General features: G+C 56.2%; 1 protein-coding gene across 1 annotated transcript; it reads left to right on the top strand.

The window, feature by feature from the left end:
* Window positions 1–811: 811 nt before the first annotated feature.
* LOC130038919 (CAP-Gly domain-containing linker protein 1-like) lies at window positions 812–11,005 on the top strand (the record flags this gene model as incomplete). The annotated part of the gene is given in 9 exon segments (XM_056130710.1): window positions 812–896; window positions 1,632–2,173; window positions 3,127–3,251; window positions 4,386–4,608; window positions 8,110–8,284; window positions 8,287–8,306; window positions 8,661–8,764; window positions 9,882–9,939; window positions 10,340–11,005. Coding segments are annotated over 9 exon segments (1,998 nt in total), but the record flags the coding sequence as incomplete, so codon positions are not given.
* Between the last annotated feature and the right edge of the window lie 11,810 nt (window positions 11,006–22,815).

The following is a 22,815-nucleotide window of genomic DNA, read 5'->3' as shown; positions in this document are numbered from 1 at the left end:
CTTCGCTCCCCTTTGGCGCAATTTTTTTTTCTTTTTGGGTCACACCTGGTGATGCACAGGGTTTACTCCTTGGTCTGCACTCGGGAATCACTCCTGGCAGTGCTTAGAGGACCATATGGGATGCTGGGAATCGAACCTGGGTCGGCCGCGTGCAAGGCAAATGCCCTTCCCACTGTGCTATCGCTCTCCAGCCCCCCATGGCGCAGTCTTGCTGGGCCCTTTTCCCTGGCAGTTCTCAGCCCATAGAAAAAAGTGTGCCTGTTGCTTGCCTTAGCTTCTACATGTAACCCCGGGCCTCTCGCACATACACATACGCACACACGCACACAGAAGACCAGCCATCACTGCTGAGTCGCCTGCCGGCTCGTCAGTGTGTGGACTGGGAGGGGGTCAGTGACACTCGCGGTGCTCAGGGATGATTTCTGGCTCCTGAATGTGTTTGGTGGTGGGAGTGATGGCAGGGAGGGCGTGATGGTCAGCTGCCCGCAGGGCAAGTACCTGTCCCTTCTGCTCTCTGGCCCTGAATCGGCAGTTGTTTGTTTGTCTGTTTTGGGTTGAGTTCTTGCGCAGGAATGACACTTGGTGGGCTCAGGGGGCTGTGCGGGAGACTGGGGGTCGCACTCGGGGTGGCGAGTGCCAGACTGGCAGCTCTCTGGGCTCCGGAAGCTGCTGTGGTCGCTCCCCTGAGACAGACTCTCTCCTCTGCTCTTCAGAGATTTAGTCCTGAGAACGAGTGTGCCTCAGAAGGCCCCACAGTGGGCTCGATGGTCGGGGCCTGGTAGTGGCCGCGGCAGCGTCTGACCGCCTGACCATGAGTCTGCTGAGGCCCAGCGGGCTGAAGTCCCCCACCAAGATCCTCAAGCATGGGATCTGGGCCCTGAAGGCACCCTCGGCCGGTAAGTGCGCTCAGTCCAGGCCAAGGGAGACTCATTCCCACCCGGGAACCCCATCCCGAGTCCTCGCCCGGGAAGGGCTCCCTGAGCTGTAGACAAGTCCATGGCTCTGGGGACAGCTCTCACACACGAGTGTCACGTTCTGTGAGTTTACTGTCACGGCAACCGGTGACAGCTGAGGCGACCAACCCGCTCCCTTTTAACTGCTAGCTCCCTTGCCCGGGCTTGGGGACAGGCTTAGGGAAGTGGACTCACCTGGACTAGAGGGCCTCATTGCCGGCCAAAGCCACAGTACAGTGGGGAGGGCAACTGGCACCCCATGTGACTCTCCACCCTCAACCTCACCATGAGTAACACTGAACGGAGAACCAGAAATAGGCCCTGAGCACTGGCTGGGGTGCTCCCCCCCAAAAATAAAAAGAAGATGGGCCAGTGGACACAGCAGAAATAAGACACTGGGTTCGAGCTTTCACCTGGCTTGGTCCGTAGTATCAGGGGGTGTATCCAAAGATTTCCCCTGAGCTGCCCAAAGTATGACTGTGGCCTGGGATGCTGCGGTAGGTGAGCATGTCCGCTTCACGGCAGGCCTAGCCAGGCTTTGCCACAAGCAGCCCCCGTCATTGGCTGGGAGTATCCCGAGCACTGCTGGGTGTCCCTCTCCCCCAAGCACACTTTAACTGGACCTGCACAGGCCCTTCCTGTCCCTTCTGACCCTTCTGACCCTTTCTGCTGTTCCAGCTGCTGCTCCCGTTGAGAAGACCATGCCTGGGGAGAAAACCCCCATCGCCCCCTCCTCGGAGATGCAGGAGGAGTTTGTGGGCGACTTCCAGGTCGGGGAACGAGTCTGGGTGAACGGGAACAAGCCTGGATTCATCCAGTTCCTCGGGGAGACCCAGTTTGCCCCTGGTCAGTGGGCCGGGATCGTCTTGGACGAGCCCATCGGCAAGAACGACGGCTCGGTGGCGGGTGTGCGCTACTTCCAGTGTGAGCCGCTGAAGGGCATCTTCACCCGGCCGTCCAAGCTGAGTAGGAGCTTGCAGGCCGACGATGAGACCAACTGCCGGCAGCCAGCGCCTGCTGCCTGGGCCATACCGCCCCTGTCGGCCTCCCCGGCCCCTGCCAGCACCGCGAAGGTGCCCCAGTCCCCCGCGAAGGAGTCACCGGCTACCCCTCACATCAGCAGCCTGACCAGGACGGCCAGCGAGTCCATCTCCAACCTCTCTGAGGCCGGCTCCCTCAAGAAAGGGGAGCGGGAGCTGAAGCTTGGGGACCGGGTGCTGGTGAGTGCCGAGGGCAGCGGTCACGGGTGGCTGTCCATTCGCCTGTCTGGTCCATCAGTTCCTCCAGACTCGCGGTTTTGGTGGAAGCAGGAGCAGCCGGGACGCCTGGTCCTGCAGTTTCCAGCGTGATGGATGCGTGCGGGGATGCTGCCAGTTTTACCAGTTTAGCCAAAACAGGGTGTAGGGGTCATGCCGTGGGGAGGGGTCATGCTTGGCACGCCTCTGACCCGGGGTTTAAGTCTTGGTCCCATGTACAGTCCCCCAAGCACATCCCGGAGGGATCCCTGAGCACCAAGCCAAGAGTAAGCCCTGAGCACTCTGACTGTGACTCAAAAACAAACCAATGAACAAAGTTGGATATCGGTTCTATTTCTCTGGTTTTCGATGTTTTTATTTGGGGCGTCACAGGGTGGTCGCACACAAAGCCAGTGCCCTTCCCCTGGTTCTCCAGCCCTGTTTGTCAGCATTCCCGTCATTGTCCAGCGCTTTGATTCTGTTTTGCTCTGTGTCCCGGGAGCCAAGCGTCAAGCCAAGGCATAGTGAAGGAGAACTGGAAAATCGAACTCTGCTAAGATACGAGCATAGTCACTTTCCTTTAGCTGGTTTCTGGCTTAATTGTTCTCCAGCGGTGGGGTTGCCACTGCTCCGCTCCCACACCCACGGGGCAGCGACCCCCTCGCCACACCAGGTGGCTGGCCTGGGTCAGAGATTCCCGGGGGTTTGGTCAGCCAGGCCACCAGTGACAGCGAGTGGGTGTGAATGCCGCTGCCTTGCCTGGACACTGAGCAGCAGTGTCTGCTCACCCTGTAGGGGTTGCGGGGGGAAATGGCACCTTGACCTTTGGGGTTTCTTCAGGAAATCCCAACTCTGAAGCCAGAATGTTCGTTTGCGGGGGTGGGGGCGCTGTGCGCAGTCCAGGGTGCCTGACCCACGTCCCTCCATCCCTCCGGCAGGTGGGAGGCATGGAGGCCGGTGTGGTGCGCTTCCTCGGGGAGACGGACTTCGCCAAGGGGGATTGGTGCGGCGTAGAGCTGGACAAGCCACTGGGCAAGAACGATGGTGCTGTGGCCGGAACGAGGTGGGTCCCCCTGCCCCCCCAGACAGCCTGGGGCCATGCAGGGTGCCCGGGAGGCGCTGAGGGGACTGCAGGCCACTTCTCTTGGTTCTTAGGCGGGGCCACTTCCGTTGGCACTCGGGGACCCTGCAGGGATGTGGGGACAGCCTGGGGCCCCCTACATGCAGCTGTGCTCGGGCCGCAGGAACCCCCCGGGCCTGCTGTCGCCCTTCAGATGCCAGGGAGGCTGCTTGGAATCGCCCTTGGTTTGCGTGGTGGGGGTGGGCGGCGTGCGAGAGAGTGTGGGTGTCAATGTATGAGGGAGTGTGTATGTGAGCGTGTGAGTGTGGGGCTGTGAGAGTGTTGGTGGGGGCGTGGGCATGAGAGTGTTTGTGGGGGTGTTAGCGTGTTTGTGGGGGAGTGAGAGCGTATCAGTGTTGGTTTGAGAGCGTGCAAGTGTTGGTTGGGGTGTGCATGTGTGTTACTGTGGGTCTGTGGGTCTGTTGGAGTGTTGGTTGGGGTGTGAGTGTGTGTGGGTGTGGGAGTGTCGGTGGGGTGTGAGTGTGAGTGTGTGTTGGTTTGGGTGTGAGTATGTGTGTTTCTGGGGAGTGAGTGTGTGTGAGTGTGGGGCTGTGGACATGTGGGAGTGTCTGTTGGGGTGTGAGTGTGTGTGTTTGACGGGGTGGGAGTGTGAGAGTATGGGAGTGTTGGTTGGGGTGTGAGTGTGTTTGTTGGGCTGTGAGAGTGGGAAGTGTGGGAGTGTTGGTTGGGGTGTGAGTGTAAGTGTGTGTTGGTTGTGGTGTTTATGTGTGGGAGTGTTCGTTGGGGTGTGTGTGTGTTTGTTGGGTTGTGAGTGTGTGTGAGTGTGGGCTGGTGGAGGGTATGATGTTTGTTGGGGAGTGAGTGTGAGTGTGTTTGTTGCGGTGTGAGTGTGAGTGTGTTTGTTGGGGTGGGAGTGTGAGAGTGTGGGAGTGTTGTTTGGGGTGCGTGTGTGAGTGTGTTTGTCGGGGTGTGAGTGGGTGGGCATGTGGGGCTGTGGGAGCGTGTTCGTTTGTGGGGGTGTGAGACTGTGGGACTCAGTGGACTTCTGGGTCGGCGCTTGTGTCTCTTGGTCTCTTGCCGAAGGTGTTTTTGTCCCACCCTCCTCGTTGTCCGCAGGTACTTCCAGTGTCAGCCCAAGTATGGCTTGTTTGCTCCCATTCACAAAGTCACCAAGATCGGCTTCCCGTCCACGACGCCGGCCAAGGGCAAGGTGGCCGCTGTGAGGCGTGTGATGGCCACCACTCCCGCCAGCCTGAAGCGCAGCCCTTCGGCCTCCTCGCTCAGCTCCGTCAGCTCCGGGGCCTCATCCGTGAGCAGCAGGCCCGGCCGCACGGGACTAGTAAGAAGCCCCCCACCACTGCGGGGTGCTCGGGCCCCCACAGACTCCCACAGCCCCAGGGGCAAGAGGCGGAGCAGGAGCACGTGGGCTGAGCAGCTCCGGGTGGCAGGCGAGTGGCTTCCCAGCCACCACCGGTGACAGGAGCAGGGATGGGCCTTTCCTGGGGTGCTCAGGGCTCCTCTCTGGCCTCAGGCCACCTTAGGGATGAAGTGGGGTAGCTGAAGGGGTGCCTGAGGGTCAGAGCAGGGCCCAGAGACTCTGGGGAACGCTTGGCCCTTCATCTTGCTTCTTTGCTCTCTCCGTCTCTCCCTGCTCCCTCCTGTCCCTCTGCACCGCTGTCCACATGCAGAGTGGCCTCGACTTCTGTCCATTGCGGTGCCTCAATTCAAAGCTTGGGCCTCGTGGCTTCTCCCCTCACGTCTATCTGAGTCATAAACACTAAAGTGTGTCTGAATATGCAAGGGTGCCCTGAGATATTGTCCACAGGGAAACGGGCCCACGATGGAGAGTGTGTCCCGGGGGGCTGACTTTGCTGGGGGCTGCGCTTCCTGCCGCTGCCTCTGCTCCGTGCATTGACCCTCGATGCGGAAGAGGAGGGAGTGAGTGTGTGTGCAACGGAAGATACAAAACAGATGACACGGGAACGGGAGCCAGGAGGCCACGCGCCGTGGGCACAGGCCTGGGGCCAGTCCTGTCTTGCTCGACCACCACTAGGTTTCCCTGACCCACCTGCATCCTCACGTCCGACTCCTCCTTCCCTTCGCCTCACCATTTAGGAGGGGAGCAGACTCAGAAGCCCCTCTCCTTCCCTCGCGAACCAGCCCATTTGTGGAATTTGGTTTTGTTTCTCTGCTTGACTGTGGGCCATACCCTACAGTGCTTCAAGGGGCCGTTTGCAGTGCTGGGGTTGTGCCGGGGCCTCCCACGTCCAAGCAAGAGCCCTACGCCTGAGACGTATCTCCAGCCTCCCCCCGCTATCTTGTTTTGTTCTGTTTTGGGGTCACACTTGGCAGAGCTCAGGGCTTTCTCCCACCTCTGTGCTCGGGATTATTCCTGGCGGGCCTCCGGGATTGAGCCTGGGCAGCGCTGGGGCTTCGCTCTCCAGCTCTTTGGCCCCTGCCTTGCATATCTTTATGCAGGGTGGAGCTCACTCCTAAACTGAACATCACCGTTAGCGTCTATGACAGGAATATAGAAAGATTCTGTGTGGCTTCACGGAAGTATACCTCGACAACATAATTCCATAAGTGCACACACAAGCGTTCATACACACAGTCACTCATACATGTACACGTAGTGCATACCGTATATACACAGGCTTATGTGTATACACACACAGGCACATACATGCATAAACACAACGTGCACATGCACACAGGTGCGTGTAGATATGCCCACCAGAACATACATGCATGCATACATACATGCACACGGGTCCGTGCGTGCCCTGTGGAGGCCTCCCTGTTCGTCTGTTGGCTGAGTTGCTCTTCTGAGGTACCAGGTTCCCACAGAAGGCCTGGCCTTGCTGGGATGGAGCCTGGGGCCTCACAAACCACGCGCAGGGCAGAGGCTTTGGCATCAGCATCCTGAGTTCAGCTCTTGGCCCCGACCTTACCCAGCCCCTCAGCACGCGCCTCCCCCCATGCTAGGGGTGCTGCTTTCTCCCTGCTCCGGTGCCTGAACCTCACAGTCTCGTCTCCATAGTTGGCTGAAAGAAGACCATCGCTCCTGTGCTGGTTTCCTCAGGGAGCTGTCTCGGGCCCAGGAAGCGCGTGCATCTGGCCTGCCCCACCCGCTCAAGCCAGGAGGCTCAGGGAACACCGCCGCCCGCCTTTCCTTGTTTTTATTTTTTGCTCTTTGGGGTTCACCTGGCAGTGCTCAGGGACTCCAGGCGTGGTGCTTGGGGGCTGCTCCCGGTGGAGGGGGGTTGAGCCCGGGTCTTGGTGTTAGACCCCCAAGGCTGGCAAGCTCTTCCCAGCCACCCCTTGAAATCCGAGTTGACCGCAGTTCCAGGGAGCACTGCGCATGGCTGGCCCGAGAGCTCGTGTGCTCCTAGAAATTTTAGTTATTATTTGGTTTTGGGGCCACACCCAGGGGTGCTCAGGGCTTATTCCTGGCTCTCTGCTTGGGGGGTGGGGTCACTCCTGATGGTGCTGGATCTTGAACCTCTGCAAGCACCTTCCCCCCCCCAACAGACTCTTTGGCCCTGGGGAGGGCATTTAATCGGACCAGATATACTTTAAGTGTATCGGGAAATCACGGCCAGGTCCTTACGCACAGGCAAGGATGATCCCGCTCTCCGGACAGAACCAGGTGGCTCAAGAGCTCCCAGCAGGCAAAGCAGCAGTGGACAGCCTGGGCCCTGCTGGGCCAGTCGGTCAGGAGGCGTTTGGCAGCAGCTCAGATGATGCGGGAAAGCGGCAAGAGAACCTGCGGCTGGACCGCAGCAGGGCGATGGAACAGGGATGGCCGGGCAGAAGGAGCGGAAGTCCTGGCCACCCCCGCCGCAGCCCCCGCCACCATGTGCCCGAAGAATGAAGATCAGGTCCCGCCTTGTCCCCTCCTGCAGGGGCCGTTGTGCAGAGAGGGATCTGGGTCTGCAGAGCGACCATGAGCAACCACGAGCCCAGGATAGAACGGACAGGACCCCCGGTCCCCGCAGCCCTTCAGCCCACTCCCCTCCCCTCCTCACTGTCTTTGCCTCTTCTCTCCTTCCCTTTGTGCTTGGTCTTTCTCTGAGCTGCCCTTGCTGTCCTGCTCGCTGGTCGTGAGCCCTCACTCATTCTCACCCACCACTTTTCCTTTTTTTTTCCCTGGACTTTGGCCATGCCCCAGCAATACTCAGGACTTACTCTGGACTCTGCACTCAGGAGTCACTCCTGGTGGGCTCGGGACACTATGGGGTGGGTACCTGTTATCCAGCTCGGGTCAGCGGCGTGCAAGGCCAGCGCCTTTCCCGCAACTTTATCATTCTAGCCTCTCATCCCCCATTTTCGAAGGCAGATGGCACAGGGGTCTTTTATAGGTTCACACCCAGTGACCCCCGGGGGCACGGGGCCATTCCCAGAGACAAGAGTCTCTGGTTACTGCTATTCAGGCATGGGGCGGGTGCCCGGGAGAGCGAGGTGAGCTGGAAGGAAAAGGAAGAGAGAAGGGACAGGCTGCCCAGGGAGACCCTGACGGACCTGCAAGGCTGAAGATGCTGGAGCTGGCCTCAAGCTCATGCCGAGGGCTCATCCTTAAGGAAGCTCAGGCCAGAGCGGACTGTGGAGGGGGCTGCCTCCGGCTCTGCAGAAGATCTCTGGATTCCCACGAGGCCCGAGGTCAGTGGAACCCAGGTCCCGTCTAAGGATCTTCGGGAAGGTTTCAAGACGTTTCTGCTGAGAGTCGCTGGCCCATATGCAAGGATGCAGCACTGCTCCATGTGCTTTGCCGAGGATCACCGCGAGCATGCCCGTGTCGGCCGGCCCCATCCCCTTCACGTCTCTTTTTCCTTTGCAGTTGCCGGAAACCTCCTCCCGCTTCGGGCACAAGATCTCCGGCACCACCGCCCTCCAGGAGGCGCTGAAGGAGAAGCAGCAGCACATTGAGAAGCTGCTGGCCGAGCGGGACCTGGAGCGGGCGGAGGTGGCCAAGGCCACGAGCCACATGGGGGAGATAGAGCAGGAGCTGGCCCTGGCCGGAACGGGCACGACCAGGTGACGTCTGTGCAGACGGCAGTGCTGGGGCCGAGAGACGCCTGCGGTAGAGGCTGGGCGCGAGATTGGTGCAGGTGGTGCAAGGAGACGCCGTGGGTCCCCGTCTGCCGTCGTTGCGGTGGCATCCGGCGCGTGGTTTGATCGCATGCGCCTTCTGCTCGCCCTGTGGGGGTTTAGGGAGTGCCGAGTTGTCCGCATCGGTGCTTTCGTGGTGTGGTTCCCCTCTGGCCTTCCAGAAACGCTGTAGCTTAGGTGGGAGATGCATTCAGCTTGCCGTGGTGACAGATGGCGATGGCAGCCCACAGAGGGCTGTAGGGGGCGGGCGAGGCCACTCACGCGCCGTTGCCTCTACAGCACGTCCTGAAGCTGGAGGCCAAGAACGACGAGCTGCGGGCCATGCTGGAAGCGGCCGACTGGGAGAAGGTGGAGCTGCTGAACCAGCTGGAGGAGGAGAAGAGGTGAGGCCGTGCCCGGAGCTGGGGGCTCCCTCGGGTGGGGCACTCCTGGCCTTCCAGGGCTGTGAGAACCAGAAACCAACGGGTGCCCAGTCCTGAGCACGGCCTCACCGGGAGGACTGGGGGCGGAACTCAGTGGAGCCAAGCCACCCCCGGCCCTCCCTGCTGTGTCCACCTGGCCTGGTATTCAGGAGGCCTGTGCTGGGTGGCAAGGAACTGTCCTAACCCAGTGGGGCCCTGTGGGAGTCCCTGTGGTGAAATCCCAGGCAGGAGGAAACCCACAGTACCCATGGGGCACGACAGCAGACAGACATGGCTCAGGCTAGGCTGCAGACAGATGGATGTGGTGCTCAGGCCGGGGTGCAGACAGACAGACATGGGGCTCAGGCCAGGCTGCAGACAGACGGACGCGGGGCTGAGGCCTGGCTGCAGACAGATGGACACGGGGTGCTGGCCGAGACCGCCTTTTCAGGTGGGCTCCCGGCATTGTGGTGCCCAGGGGCACTGCGAGTGCCTGGCTCAGCCCCTCAGCTCCACATGCCAACTCGACAGTCACTGGGAGCCCCTCCCCCCCGCCTCCCCCTCTCCCCCGCCCCCGAGTCATTGGCTGCTTCTCCCCCAGGGGCTCAGTTGTTGTCCTGATGTGAGGACAGGCGCTGGCTGGGAGGGACTGGCAGGCGCCGCGGGTCAGTTTTTAACCACCTCTGTTAGCTGCGAGGCAGAAAGGGTTGATATGACACTGCACCTGGTGTTGGCTCGGCCTAACTTCCTCCTGTAGCCTGTGGGTCCCACCCAGTGCTCGAAGCTGAGGGGACTCGCTGACTTTCTTTTTTTTCTTTCTGGGTCAACCCAGCGATGCTCAGGGGTTACTCCTGCCTCGGCACTCAGGAATTACTCCAGGCATTGCTCCGGGGTCCACAGTGGTATGCTGGGAATTGAACCCGGGTCGGCCACGTGCAAGACAAACGCCCTGCCTGCTGTACTCTCGCTCTGGCCCTCCCCGACTCTCTCAGCCCTCCTGTGTGTGGAGCCGGGGGCTGGGTCAGGCGCATCTACAAGATGGTGGCCCTCTTGGGGCGCAGCAGTGACGCCCCTCACAACGTCTCCCTCTCCCCCACAGGAAAGTGGAAGACCTCCAGTTCCGAGTCGAGGAGGAGTCCATCACCAAAGGCGACCTGGAGGTAAAGCCCAGGCAGGTCCCGGAGGCTTGCAGGGTGCAGGCAAGGATGCGGGGCAGCCTGGCCAACCCCGCCGGGACCACTTCTGCTGGAGACTCCGAATCAGACAGGGATACCTGGGTTCATGCACCTGGCAGGGCCTGGCTGACACATCTCTGCTGCTTGGGGCTGGAGGCTGTTCTTGATGAGCGTTTTTCTCTCGTTCTGACAGTCGGGTCTATGCCTTTGCCTCAGCTTTGATTTTCAGTCGAGCAGCACAAATCAAATCCTTTAGAACCCCATTTTTTAGAAGGTTTTCCTTAAAACAAGACGAAGCAAAGAGTCAGTTTGAAAAAGACAAATTTCTATTTCTGCTTCTTTTCCTTCCTGTTTTAAGTTCATGGAAATTTTGTTTTCCCACCAGATGGAGGTGAAGTCCCTGCAGGCGGCCTCTGAGAAGCTCGCCAAGGAGAACGAGTGCCTGAGGACCAAGCTGGACCATGCCAACAAGGAGAATGCGGACGTGATCGCCCTGTGGAAGTCCAAGCTGGAGACGGCCATCACCCCGCACCAACAGGCCATGGGCGAGCCGAAGGCATCCGTGAGCCAGGGCGTGGGCGCTGAGGCGGCCGAGCTGGCCGAGCTCAAGATGCAGATCGAGAGGCTACAGTTCGAGTACCAGCAGGAGGTGGAGAGCCTGAAGGCCCAGCAGGCGGCTGAGCATGCAGCGCATGCCTCTGAGCTGAAGACGCTCAGGTCGCGGCTGTTCAGGACGGCCCAGGAGCAGAAGAACAGCCTGGAGGCCGCACGGGCCAAGCTCGAGCAGATCGAGGACCAGCACCTGGTGGAGATGGAGGACGCCCTGAACAAGCTGCAGGAGGCGGAGACGAAGGTAAAGCACCTGGACGGGTTGTGGGCCGTGTGTAGTCAGCAAGCCCAGGCCCTGGCCAATGCCACAGCACAGCTGGAGGCCACCCAGCAGAAGCTCTTGCAGCTCGATGGGCTTTGGAAGGCCAGTTCCGAAGGTCAATTGGGAATGGAGAAGCTCAGGCAGCAGCTCCAGGTGGCTGAGCAGCAGATTCAGGAGTTAGAGAATGCAAAGCGGGCCGAGAGCTGCAGGTTGGTACTCGGGCGCCCTCGCCCACTTCCACGCTCGCTCCCTGCATGCTGTGTGTCAGTCTGCTCGCCGCCGTGTTCCGGCTTGGTGCTGACAGGTCTCCCGGTCACGTCCCGTGCGGTTCCCTCTGATGGGACTGAGAAGGTGTCGGCACGATTCTGGGGCTGTCATTGGTCCCCAGCACCCGGATGCCGTGCTAGCCTTGGCCCTGGCTAATCGGGCCCATCTGGGGTCTTTCTGAAACAGAGAATTCTTCACGAGGCCAGTGAGAAAACAAGATAGGAGCCCCCAGAGCAGACCTCTGCCCCCCACCCCTTGGGCCCGCTGCATACTCGCCGAGTCCGCCCAGACACTTGGGCTCGAGTCAGGCCGCGAGGGTATTTCCCTGACCTTGCTGACCACCTGCTCGTGTGACGGGCTTTGCCCTCCTCTCCCCGAGGCGCCTCAGTTCCCAGCTGGTGCTCAATGCCTCTGAGCCTCTGAGCTCCCTCAGGGCTGGTGACGTGACCCATCTTGGTATTTCTCATTGCCAGCCCCAACCTCCCTGCAGCACAAGCCCCCGCGCAGCCCTGCAGAGATTTCATCCCTTTCAGCCTCTAAGGGGTGCTTGGACCAAGTCCGCCTTCCAGCATGGCCCCCTGCTGGCCACAGGCATGGACTCTCATGGTAGCCCTGACCCTGGGGAAGGACGAGACAGTGAGATCTGGGCCAAGCCGAGGAAGCTGCAGTTCTCACCAAGGAGCCCTGAGAGATGCCCTTTTCCTCCTATAGGATTGTGGTGGCAGGGACGTGCCCTCAACCCCCCCCCCCCCCGCTCCCCTCGCGCTGGGCACTTTGTTGGAGAAACTTCTCTGTTGGCCAAGATGGAAGGGCTGTGGGCTTTGTAGACAGGACTGACAGACATAACAGAAGGGCCCCGAGATCCCCGGGAGTTCCTCTCAGGACTCAGGACTCCTTGGCTGGCATTCCAGAAACATCGGCTGAAACAAATGGAATCAATTCCTAGGACACAGCAGGGGATAGCTGACCCACTTGTTCGCATCAAGATGTAACAAACGTCAAGTTCGGGTGACTGCTGTCTAGTGGATTAGAGGTTCTTCATTTTAAATTTCATATTGAAACCCCTCAAACTTTTAAAGTCACAGAAAAGAAACTACAAGATAGTAAATCTTGGGGGCCGGAATGATAGTACAATGGGAAGGGCATTTGCCTTGCACGCGGCCCACGTGGGTTCGATCTCCATCATCCCATAGGGTCACTGTCATTGTCTCTACCCTCCCGTTGTTTATCGATTAGCTCGAGGGGACCCAGTAACGTCTCCATTGTGACACTTGTTATTGTGTTTGTCATATCGAATACATCACGGGGAGCTTGGCAGGCTTTGCCTGCAGGCGAGATACTCTCGGTGAGCTGGCCGGGTTACTGCCAAGGAGAAATTCCTGAGCATTTAGGGTGACCGTAAAAGCCAAAAGAAAAAAAAAAGATAACCTTTTATTCCCTCCCTTCCCTCCCTTTCCCTTTCTTCCCTGTTTCCTCCCTCCCTCCTTCCTATCCTTAGCTTCCCTCCTCCCTTGCTTACTTCCTTCTTCCTCGCCAAGCCATGCTCTGGGCTCTGGGGTCCTCCCGCCCAGCAGTAGTGCGGCTTTTCAGCTTGTGGACCGATCTCAGTCTCGTCCAGTGGTGCTGCAGTTCCAACTCGGGCCTGGTGTGCCGTCTCCCCGCCCTTTGTGCCGTCTCCCCGCCCCTGGAAAGTCAGTCTTTCTCATAGGCTTTCTTATTTTCTGGTCACGCCAAAGTTAGGTCTAGAAAACGCCTCTGTTTGGGCCGTTTTCAATAACCACTAGACAGTCATCACCAGAACTGCCGGCGCCAAGGCCTTGGCTTCGTGAGCTTCAGGCAATCACGCTCACCTCACGCCTCTGTTCTTCGGGGTTGTGTTGGGTCATGGGCTTCTCATACGTGTTTTCTGTTTTGTTTTCCTCTTCCCGTTCCTGTTTGTCTCCTTGGTCCATTCACTCCATCCTTGTGACTCTGGTAGGCCGATAGCCTGGCCGAAGAGCTGCAGGGGAAGGGGCTAGCGCTTCGTAGTCTTCAGGAGAACTTGAACGAAAGCATCCGAGCTGAGGGGCCGTGTGTGCGCGCATGTGTGTGTGCATGTGTGTTTGTGTGTGCATGCTGGTGAGCAGAGCAGAGGGGCCGTGCATGTGTGTGTGTGTATGTTTGTGTGTTTGCGTTGTGTGTGTGTGTGTGTTCATGTTTGTTCGTGTGTGTGCGTGTGTGCTGGGAGTGGGCAGGGGGCCGGCGGCTGACAATGGCCCCCGGCTCCCCACAGGAGGAGAAGGTGGACGTGAGCCGCAGCCAGTGCCAGGCTCTACAGGCCGAGCACGCCAAGGCCAGCGTGGAGATCCAGGGGCAGCACGAGGTGGCGCCGCAGGCCCTTCAGCAGCTGCTGCTGCAGGCGAAGGAGAAGCTGCAGGCGGTGCAGGCGGAGAACGGGAGCCTGCTGCGGGAGGTGGCCGAGCTGAAGACGCAAGCCGACAAGGCCAAGGTGGGTGGGCGCAGGGCAGCGCCGAGGCTGATGGCGGCCGTGGCCCGTGTGTGTGTTGGTGCCCGGCCTCTTTCCACCACGCACCGCAGCCAGGGCTACGTCTCCTCTCTGGACCACCTGCTGGCCCAGTTCTGTGGCCAGCAGCCTCGTGTGCATGCTCAGGTCAGTCCCATTCCGGTAACATGGCCGTCAGCGGTCAGCTGCCCAGCACACACCAGTAGCCTGCTGCGGCTCATGGCTGCTGAGCTGGACAGAGAAGATAGCCCTTGCTGCAGAAAGTTCTGGAAAGTACATGGCGGTTCAACTGTGGTGTACATTGAGACTCAGAAATGAAAACGCACAACCCGTTGCTGCCGGGCAGGGAGAGCAGGTGAGGGAGACCCTGACCCGTGTGCGGCCAGTCCTCCTGGAGCCCCTGGGCCCCTCCCAAATGACTGCAAACACCACCCTCCGATTGCTCATCGATTGGCTCGAGCGGGCCCACTAATGTCTCCATTTTGAGACTTGTTACTGTGTTTGGCAAGCAAAAACTGTTGACTTCAGTCTCCAAAGCTTGGTGGATTCGTCTGGATTTTCTATAAGGTGTATAACTTTTGGGACTAAGTCCATTTCCTGCCTCTGTTTGTCCCTGTGAAAATCGTTTGACAAGCAGTGGTTGCTTTTCCCTTCCCCTCCTGCACAAAGTTCCAAAACAAAATACTTTTTGTAGTTCTTTGAATTGTATTGAAAACTAGTTTTTGAATGCATCCCTTCTAGGATAGAGTGATGGATTTTATAATAGAAGAATTGAAGTGGGGGGAAAAATCTTACGCCCCAATATCAAGATGCAACTGTACTTACACCTTCCGGGGAGCTGTCAGGAAACATTTCAGACGGCATTTCAAAAATCTAATCGGCTGATAGTAGAAATGGTAGGGTGCTGCCTTGTACTCGGCCAACCCGGGGTTGATCCCCAGCATCCCGTATGGTCCTCCGGCCTTGCCAGCAGTGATCCCTGAACACAGAACCCTGAGCGAGACCCGAACCCCAGCAGGTGTGGGGCCCCCATCCACAAAATAGGCAGGTATTTATGTTGACGCTAAGAAGCTAACTGTGTTTGAGCCTCTCCATCCTGCGTCTGTGTGTGCGTGTGTGTGTGAGTGTGTGCGCGTGCGCGTATACACGCGCGTGCAGGTAAGACTACTCTGCCATTTTCATTTCTGGTATTTAGGCCACATGAAGTGCTTGGCTAGCTTGTGCCTGCTTGATCTCATTCTTGTTTCCATTCTTCCCCGCTTTTTGTTTCTGCAGTCCTTAACTTGCTTATTAAGCTCGGCCAAAGAAGAGATGGAGCTGATGTCAGAGGATCGCAGGGCCCTGAGGTCAGAGAATGAATTGCTGGCGAAGGAGAAGCTCCGTCTGAAGTCTGAGAGAGGGCGGTTTCAATTGAAACTCAGAGAAGCGGAGGCCAAAAACTCTTCGCTGCGGGAAGAGCAGAGGAAGCTCTGGCTCTTGAACCAAGCGATTCGGTTGGATAAGGAGAAGGTCATCGAGGCCAGGTGGGCCGCGGAGAAGCTCTGCCAGCAGGAGCGGCTGGACCGAGAAGTCCTCGAGGCGGTGAAAGGGAAAGTGCTGGAAGAGGGCAGGGCGGTGCAGGAGGAGCTCCAGAGGGTGGGCGCGGAGAAGGACGCACTGCAGGTCGCCAAGCTGGGGCTGCAGGCCCTGGTGGAGGAGCTGCAGATGAGCAAGAGCAGCCTGGTGGCCGAGTGTAACAAGGGCCTGGAGGAGAGGGGCCAGCTGGAGGAGCATGTCAAGAAGCTGGTTCTGGACAACCTATCCCTGACCAAGGACAAGGACAACATCATCCAGAAGCTGCAGTGCTCCTCCGAGGAGCTGGCTCGGGATCAGAAGTCGCTTGTGCAAGAGATCGAGGAGCTCACGGCTGAGAAGGAGGAGGCCGCCCGCGTGGAGTCGGCCCTGCGTGAGCAGCTGAAGAGCCTTGGCTCTGAGAAGGAGCTGCTGGGCCAGAAGGCCACGAAGCTCCAGCGGCAGCTGCACTGGCTGCTGAAAGACCAGGCGCTGCTGGAGGCGCAGCAGACCGAGCTGCTGGCCGAGCGGGAGGTGTCCCTGCAGGCCCTGGCCTCCCTGGAGGACACCAGGAACACCAATGCGATGATGCAGAGTAAGGTGGGTGATGGTAGTGACCAGGGCTGTGTAGGCCCGGCCTCAACCTTGAGAGAAACCATATCCTGGGCCATAGTGATAGCACAGCGCGGAGGGCGTTTGACTTACACACCGAATTCCCAGGTTCAATCCCCGGCATCCCATATGGTCCCCTGAGCACCGCCAGGAGTAATTCCTGAGTGCAGTTGTAGGTGAGCCAGTGCCCTCTGAACTCACAGCCCCACTTTCCCGGGCTCAAGTGACGGCTGACAGCCTGAGCTGTTCCACCCTAGCCAGGAGTGATCCCTGAGCACAGAGCTAGGGTTTATTCCCTACCCCACCGGGTGTGGCCCCAAACAAACCAAACTGACTACCCACAAAGGTTCTAGATAAGCATGTATACATACACAGACATGTATATATGTATATATGCGTGTATGCTTCAAAAGAGTCGGGGAATATCTACCATTTAAAATATCCGAGAATGATGCCGGAGCAATAGCATAGCAGGTAGGGTGTTGGCCTTGCACATGGCCAACCCAGGTTCCATCCCCGGCATCCCATATGGTCCCCGAAGCACCGCCAGGAGTACTTCCTGGGTGCAGAGCCTGGAGTCACTCCTGAGCAACGCCGGATTGTGACCCAAAAACCCCCTCCCCAAATTAATTGATTCATTAAAATAACAGAAGCCAAAAAGAGGGAAGCTGAGGAAGAAGGGGCTGTGCTCCCCTGGCGCCCGTGAGAACCAGGGGCCGCGCACATGCTGCCGGAACCCCACCCCCACACGCTCCCAGCACAAGAGATGATGCTTAAGGAGTGAGAGGCCCCTTGGACAAGGACACATCCCTTCAGTCAAGGGGTCATGTCCTTGCCAGAGCCCTCCAATGCCCTTCCTCTTGCTGCTCTCCCAGAACCTGGGCTTCGGGCTCCTATCACATTGGCAAATCTTCACTTTGCCAGAGTCGAACACCACTTTGGAGGGCTTCTTCCCTGCCAGGAAGGTTCAGTCGCAAATGGAAACGCCCACCAGCATGTGGCTTTTCCAGCCTCTTTGCGCATGCTCTAGTCCCAGAGCTGGGGGAGTCTGGTCCTCTGGGCTGCCTTCCTGCTTCTTGCTCCTGTCAAGGGAGACAGCTGGGTGGGGTCCTCCGGGGTTGGCACACTTGGCTGCAGTCCGGTGCCTGCACCTACCATCACCAGGCTCGGGTCTGGCCTGCAGCAGGAGTCAGCCTTGGGGCCTCCTTGATGTCTCTCCTTCCCCAACCCCCCTTCCATCCCACCCGGGTCTGCAGCGCTTTATCGTTTGAATCCTCTCCAAGGAAGGGGACCATCTGGGTCCCAGTGCCCTGAGGAGTTCCCGCACACCCTCACTTCCTGCACTTCTGTACTTAACAGCCGGTGGTCCTGAAGGGCACTTGTGGGCTGAAGTGAACTTTGCATGTGGGCTGTGCAGGTGGACCCTGTATGGGTTTGTTGGGAACTGAACATTTCCATGTTTTGTTTTGTTTTGTTTTGTTTTGTTTTCAGCTGGAGGAAGAGAGATCTGCGTTTCTTGGCTCTAGTGTGGGATGGCCTGGGCACTCTCAGAGACTGGCCATCAGAACTTGCCCTGAGGGAGAAAAAGAATCAGTCTGTTTTTCTGGTTTTATTTACACTTTCTTTGGGGGCCACACCTGGCGATACTCCAGGCTTCCTCCTGGCTCTGAACTCATTAATCACTCCTGGCTGCTCTCCGGCGGCCCCTATAGGATGCCAGGAATCAAACCTGGGTTGGCTGCGTGCGAGGCAAGCACCTTTCCCGCTGTGCTATCACTCAGACCCAACGCGCCTGCCAGTTTTCAAGTGAAACATGAATGTTTGTGCCTACAGTCATGCTTGCTTTTGTAAAGTGGGATTTCCCCCCGCCCCATTCATTTGAAAGAAGTGAGTTTGTCTTTGTAGGAGAGGGAAGACCCCTCTTGACTCCCTGCTCTGAGAAGAACCGAGGGGTACCAGCATCTCTTCCTGGGGTCTTCCCTGGGCACCCGGGAGCTTGCGCTCAGGAAGGGAAAGGGGAGCTCTGGCTGCCTCCAACCCTGGGGCAGGGACTGGAAGCGGGGCCCAGCCTCCTCTGTGGCGGGCTCCCATGGCTCCTGCAGATGGCTCACCGTCTCACGCTCTCCTTGAACACAGATTGATTTCCTGAATTCCGTGATTGTGGACCTCCAAAGAAAGAATCAGGACCTCAACATGAAAGTGGAGATGATGTCCGAGGCGGCTCTCAAAGGGAACGGGGATGACCTCAACAATTACGACAACAAAAACTTCGGCCCGGCCACCTCATTCTCTGCACTCTGCAGAATTCTCCAGCAGTTCCTGGATTAGATAGCAAGCTACTTGTGAAACACCTAAAACAACCAATTTACTGTCTTTACAAAGTTTATTTTTTTCCACTGTGGTTTTAGATGAATGTATGATGAGAAATTCAACATTAATAATTTTGGATTTTCTTATCAGAAAAAATTAAATGAAGGACCTGAACCATCAGAAGTTTATCATCCAGTCTGAATCTCTTTATGTTCATTTGAATGTTTTCTAGTTCTGTAAAACGTGATAAATAATGTACCATCAGGGCTACATGGATTATAAGAACTTCTATAATTGTATATATGCTTTTGATGTATTTTCCTCTGGAGATTATCAAGTGTCTCACCAGTGAAAGATCGTAATCCATTGACATTTTGAGTAATAAACACGATTGAAATTGTTTCACAAACTGTGTAAAGCAGTATTAAAATTTGAGCAAACAATGTTCTTTATCTACTTGAATAAAATTATTTCCTTTTTGCCAGTGATAACTGATTATTCTCCGGTTTATTTATAAAAGATTTTTGGCTAGCAATCAAGAACTATAGAGTCAAAGAAGTCAAAGAGTTTCTACAATGGAATTCTGATACACCAATTTCTTTTAGTTTCTTTATGTTTGTGCCACACCTGGTGATGTCTTAGCGCTTATTCATGGCTCTGCACTCAGGAATCACTCCTGACAGTGCTTGGGCAGACTATACGAAACGTCAGGGATTGAAGCCAGATTGGCCAAAGCACATGCCCTACCAGCTGAACTATTGCTCTGTGCCTGTATGCCATTTTCTTAAAAGTGTTTATCTTGGGATAAAGAGGTAGTACAGTGAGTAGGTTTCTTATCTTGCATGTGGCTGATCTGGGTTGAATCGCAGGAATCCCATCCAGTCATCTGTGCCCCGGCAGGAGCAATCGCTAAGTGCAGAGGCAGGAGTAAACCGTAAGAAGCACTGGGTTGGGGGTATGGTGCCACCAGCAGGTCTCTCTGTACCTGTGAGGTGAGTGCATCAGCAGTCTGATGGCGCCTCCAGACTTCCAGGTACCCCCTATTTGCTGCTGTGCCTTGGGCCAGACCCCAAAAACGTGGGGCAGAGTTTACCAAGAAAGTAAACAGGCAAAAGTTAGGTATGTGGGAGACACAGACACAAACCACCTCCAGTCCAGCTATATAATTGGAGGCATGGCCTCTCTGGTTCCTGATTGAACTGCTTAACGGCCATGATCCCAGAGACTCAGAAACAAATCTCGAAACCCAACAGCTTTGGGCAGAAATGTGTCCAGTCCCTGAAGTAAGTTACAGGCACTGGGCCACCCCAGGTGGGAATAGATTTCGTGCCTTGGCCCGTTCCCCCTGGCAGCCCGCTGGCCGCCATCCTCCAGAGGCCACTGGACAGTCAGGTTTGGGCTCACAGTGACGAGACACGTAGGGCCTCACAGGATGTGGGTGGAGCTGGCCCTTTCCTCCCCAACGAGACCCCAAGTCGTCACCCACAAACGGCCTCTCTGGCTGCTGATTTCATCTTGGAACCCAGCAGGTTTTGGCAAGAAATTCCTCCAGATTTAATGGTTAAAATTGTGGAATTTCAAAATCGCGCAGCCACTACAGCAGCCACGCGATGTCATATGTTATTCATAACCAGGAGTAGAAAACAAATTGTCTACTGTTGCCTTTACAGCAGATCTGAGCACCAAATAATAATGGTGGGTCCGGTGTCAATATATTGAATGTAATCAAAGCAGAGAGAGTAATATGGAAATTATCTCCTCTACAGGTAGGGGGAGGGTGTGGGATGGGTCTATACTGGGGTTTTTGGTGGTGGAGAATGGGACCTGATGAAAGTACAGGTGTTTCATTTTATGACCAAGACTTAAACGCGAAAGTTTTGTAACTGCTCTCATGGTGATTCAATCAATAAAATTATAAAAAATGAAAAGAAAACCACTGGGTGAGGTTTAAAAGCAAAAAAAAAAAACCCAAAACAAACAAAACCTTTCTTGCATTATTGCAAAGCTTCCTAGTCAATGTACCTTAAAATGAATGCCTTCAGTGATTCTTCACAAGACAAAAATGAAGGGACACCAAGCAGTACAAACACCATCAATCCATAAAGTCTGGGAAAGAACTGGACATTGCTATATTATTAACCCAAAATGAACAGAACCAAATATGCTTATAAGCACCAACTCCTGTACGTTTGAAGCACATGTCCTCACGTTGAGATTTCTGGAAAAAGAACTTGAGTAGGACTGTTACTGTCAGCCTTCATAATACCCAATAGCAATCCTTGACCTTAGAATCTATGGTAGGGAATTCAAACGGTCTATACATGAATCATGGTTACTTTGCAGGATATCCAAATATTATTACATCGTACTGTGAGTATTCTGTAATACTACGTTGTAAGTAAGTAAACTGTAGATTGGAGAGAGAGCCCTGGGGCAAGGCTGATGCCTAGCAAGCAGCAAACCCAGATTCTTTTCCCTGGCACTTCATAGGGTCCCCAGTATCCCCTCCAGGAGTGATGCCTGAGCAGAGCCCAGAGGAGCCTCAGCACTGCTGGATATGATTCCCAAGTCCCTTCACAAATATAAGTAAGCACCCATATTGTGGAATATGATATATATGGTCACAGTCCTCCCGTTGTTCATTGATTTGCTTGAGCGGGTCCAGTAACGTCTCCATCGTGAGACTTGTTGTTACTGTGTTTGGCATATTGAATATGTCAAGGGTAGCTTGCCAGGCTTTGCCTTGCGGACGAGATACTCTCGGTAGCTTGCCAGGCTCTCCGAGAGGGGCGGAGGAATCGAACTCGGGTCGGCCATGTTGGCTGCGTGCAAGGCAAACGCCCTACCCGCTGTGCTATGGCTCCAGCCCATAATACACACACACACACACACACACACACACACACACATGAGATTGATATCCAAGGCTAGAAAAATGGAGGCCAGGAGGCCTTGTCAATGATTGGAAAAAAACACACGTGTAGGGGACAGAGGATGCTTAGAGTAGGGACCAGTATGGCAATAATGGTTGTGATGTAGGCAGGTAGATGGGGAAAGGCCCTTTGCAATGAAACAAAGTTTCATGGAAGAAGAATTCTAGGAATGAGCCACCTTGTGGATACAGAAAGCAAAGGCCCGATAAGACCATCTGCAGACCCTGAGGATAAAGGCCTCCTCCCCATGAAATTCCTCTTTTTGGACCTCCCTGGTAACCTCCTTAGCAACGGACTTTTACCTGGGAAGAAGCCCTACGTGGGGGCAGGTTGGAGAAACCCTATAAAGGCCACCTTGAACAAAGGAGCCCATGTGCTGCTTAATTCCTGCACTCTGTATGGTCCCCCGAGCACCGCCAGGAGTGTTCTCTGAGCACAGAGCCAGGGGTAAGCCCCGAACACCGCCAAATGTGCCACAAAAAAGAACTATCTTGTTACAGATTCGTTTTCTGCATGTACTGTTATGACTAAGGAGAACAAAAACTTCAACCAGAGTATCAGGAGAAAAAGACATACTTCAACAGGATGGAAAAAATCTTGAACTGAGGTGGGGCAGATAGGCCCAGAATTTGAACTTCCTGCAGAAATGCAAACGAAAGTCAGAATGAAAAGGACAAATAGGGGAAGTGCAGGATAGCACAGCGGGCAGGGAACTTGCCTTGTTTGAGGCCAACCCAGGGTCGATCCCTGATCCCCAGCATCCCAGTTGGACCCTCCCCCGCCTGGAGTGATCCTTGAGCGCATCGCCAGGAGGAAGCCCCTCACATCACGAGGTGTGGCCCCAAAACAAAAGAAAAGAAAAAGGCAGACGGGCCTAAGCATATCTGAGCTTTGCTCTGAAGTCTGGGGCCACAGGGAGCACAGGCTTTGCAGGAGGCAGAGTTCCCTCCCTCCACCCAGCCCCCAGCAAGGAGCCAGGAGTATCCCCAAGGCCAGCCCACTGCCAGGCTGCTGAAGATGGAGGACACAAGGAAGGGAAATGCGTTTCCCATGAAATCTAATGTGCTGTAATTCCCTGTGACAGAGCGCTCCCCCACCCCACCCCCACCGTCAGTTCTGGTTGCGGGGAGACCCCCTCCTCTGTACTCTTGAGTGGCAATTGTCGGGGACTGCTGCGCGTCCACGGTTGCCACCCATCTCAGGTCCTTCCATCTGCTCATCCTCCCAGCCCCCCACAGCTGGTCCCAAATGGTCGGTTCATCCCTGGTGCTATTTGCAGGAGACAACTCCCAAGTTGGGGGCACACAGACACCAGAGTCCCATCCTCCCCCGCGCTCCCCACAACGCACAGCCCCCCAGAATCAAGGCTGGCGCCCCTGGCTTGAGGAGGAACCATCAGTCAGAACGGGAAGCAGTTTTTTGTTTCATTTTGGTTTTGTTTTTTAAAACACTCGTCTTGGCATACAACTTAGTGCTGGAGCAGTAGCACAGCAGGGTAGGGCCTTGCAGGCGGCCGACCCGGGTTCGATTCCCAGCATCCCATATGGTCTCCTGAGCAACACCAGGAGTAATTCCTGAGTGCAGAGCCAGGAGTAACCCTGTGCATCGCCGGGCGTGACCCCCGGCAAAAATAAATACATAAATAAATTTTAAAAAATAAAAGACCCATTTAACCACTTGTCCATTTCCCTCTGCTGTCTCATCACCTCTGTTCCCCTTCTCCCCCTATGTCCCAGGAATGTTTATGCAGCCATCCATGGAAAGTCATTCTTTCAGGGGCCGGGGAAGTCGTAGAACTGGTACTATCTTGT

This window comes from Sorex fumeus, unplaced genomic scaffold (assembly GCF_029834395.1).
Source record: "Sorex fumeus unplaced genomic scaffold, SorFum_2.1 ptg000081l, whole genome shotgun sequence".
Classification (NCBI taxonomy): domain Eukaryota; kingdom Metazoa; phylum Chordata; class Mammalia; order Eulipotyphla; family Soricidae; genus Sorex; species Sorex fumeus.
This window is presented reverse-complemented; position numbering and strand designations above follow the sequence as displayed.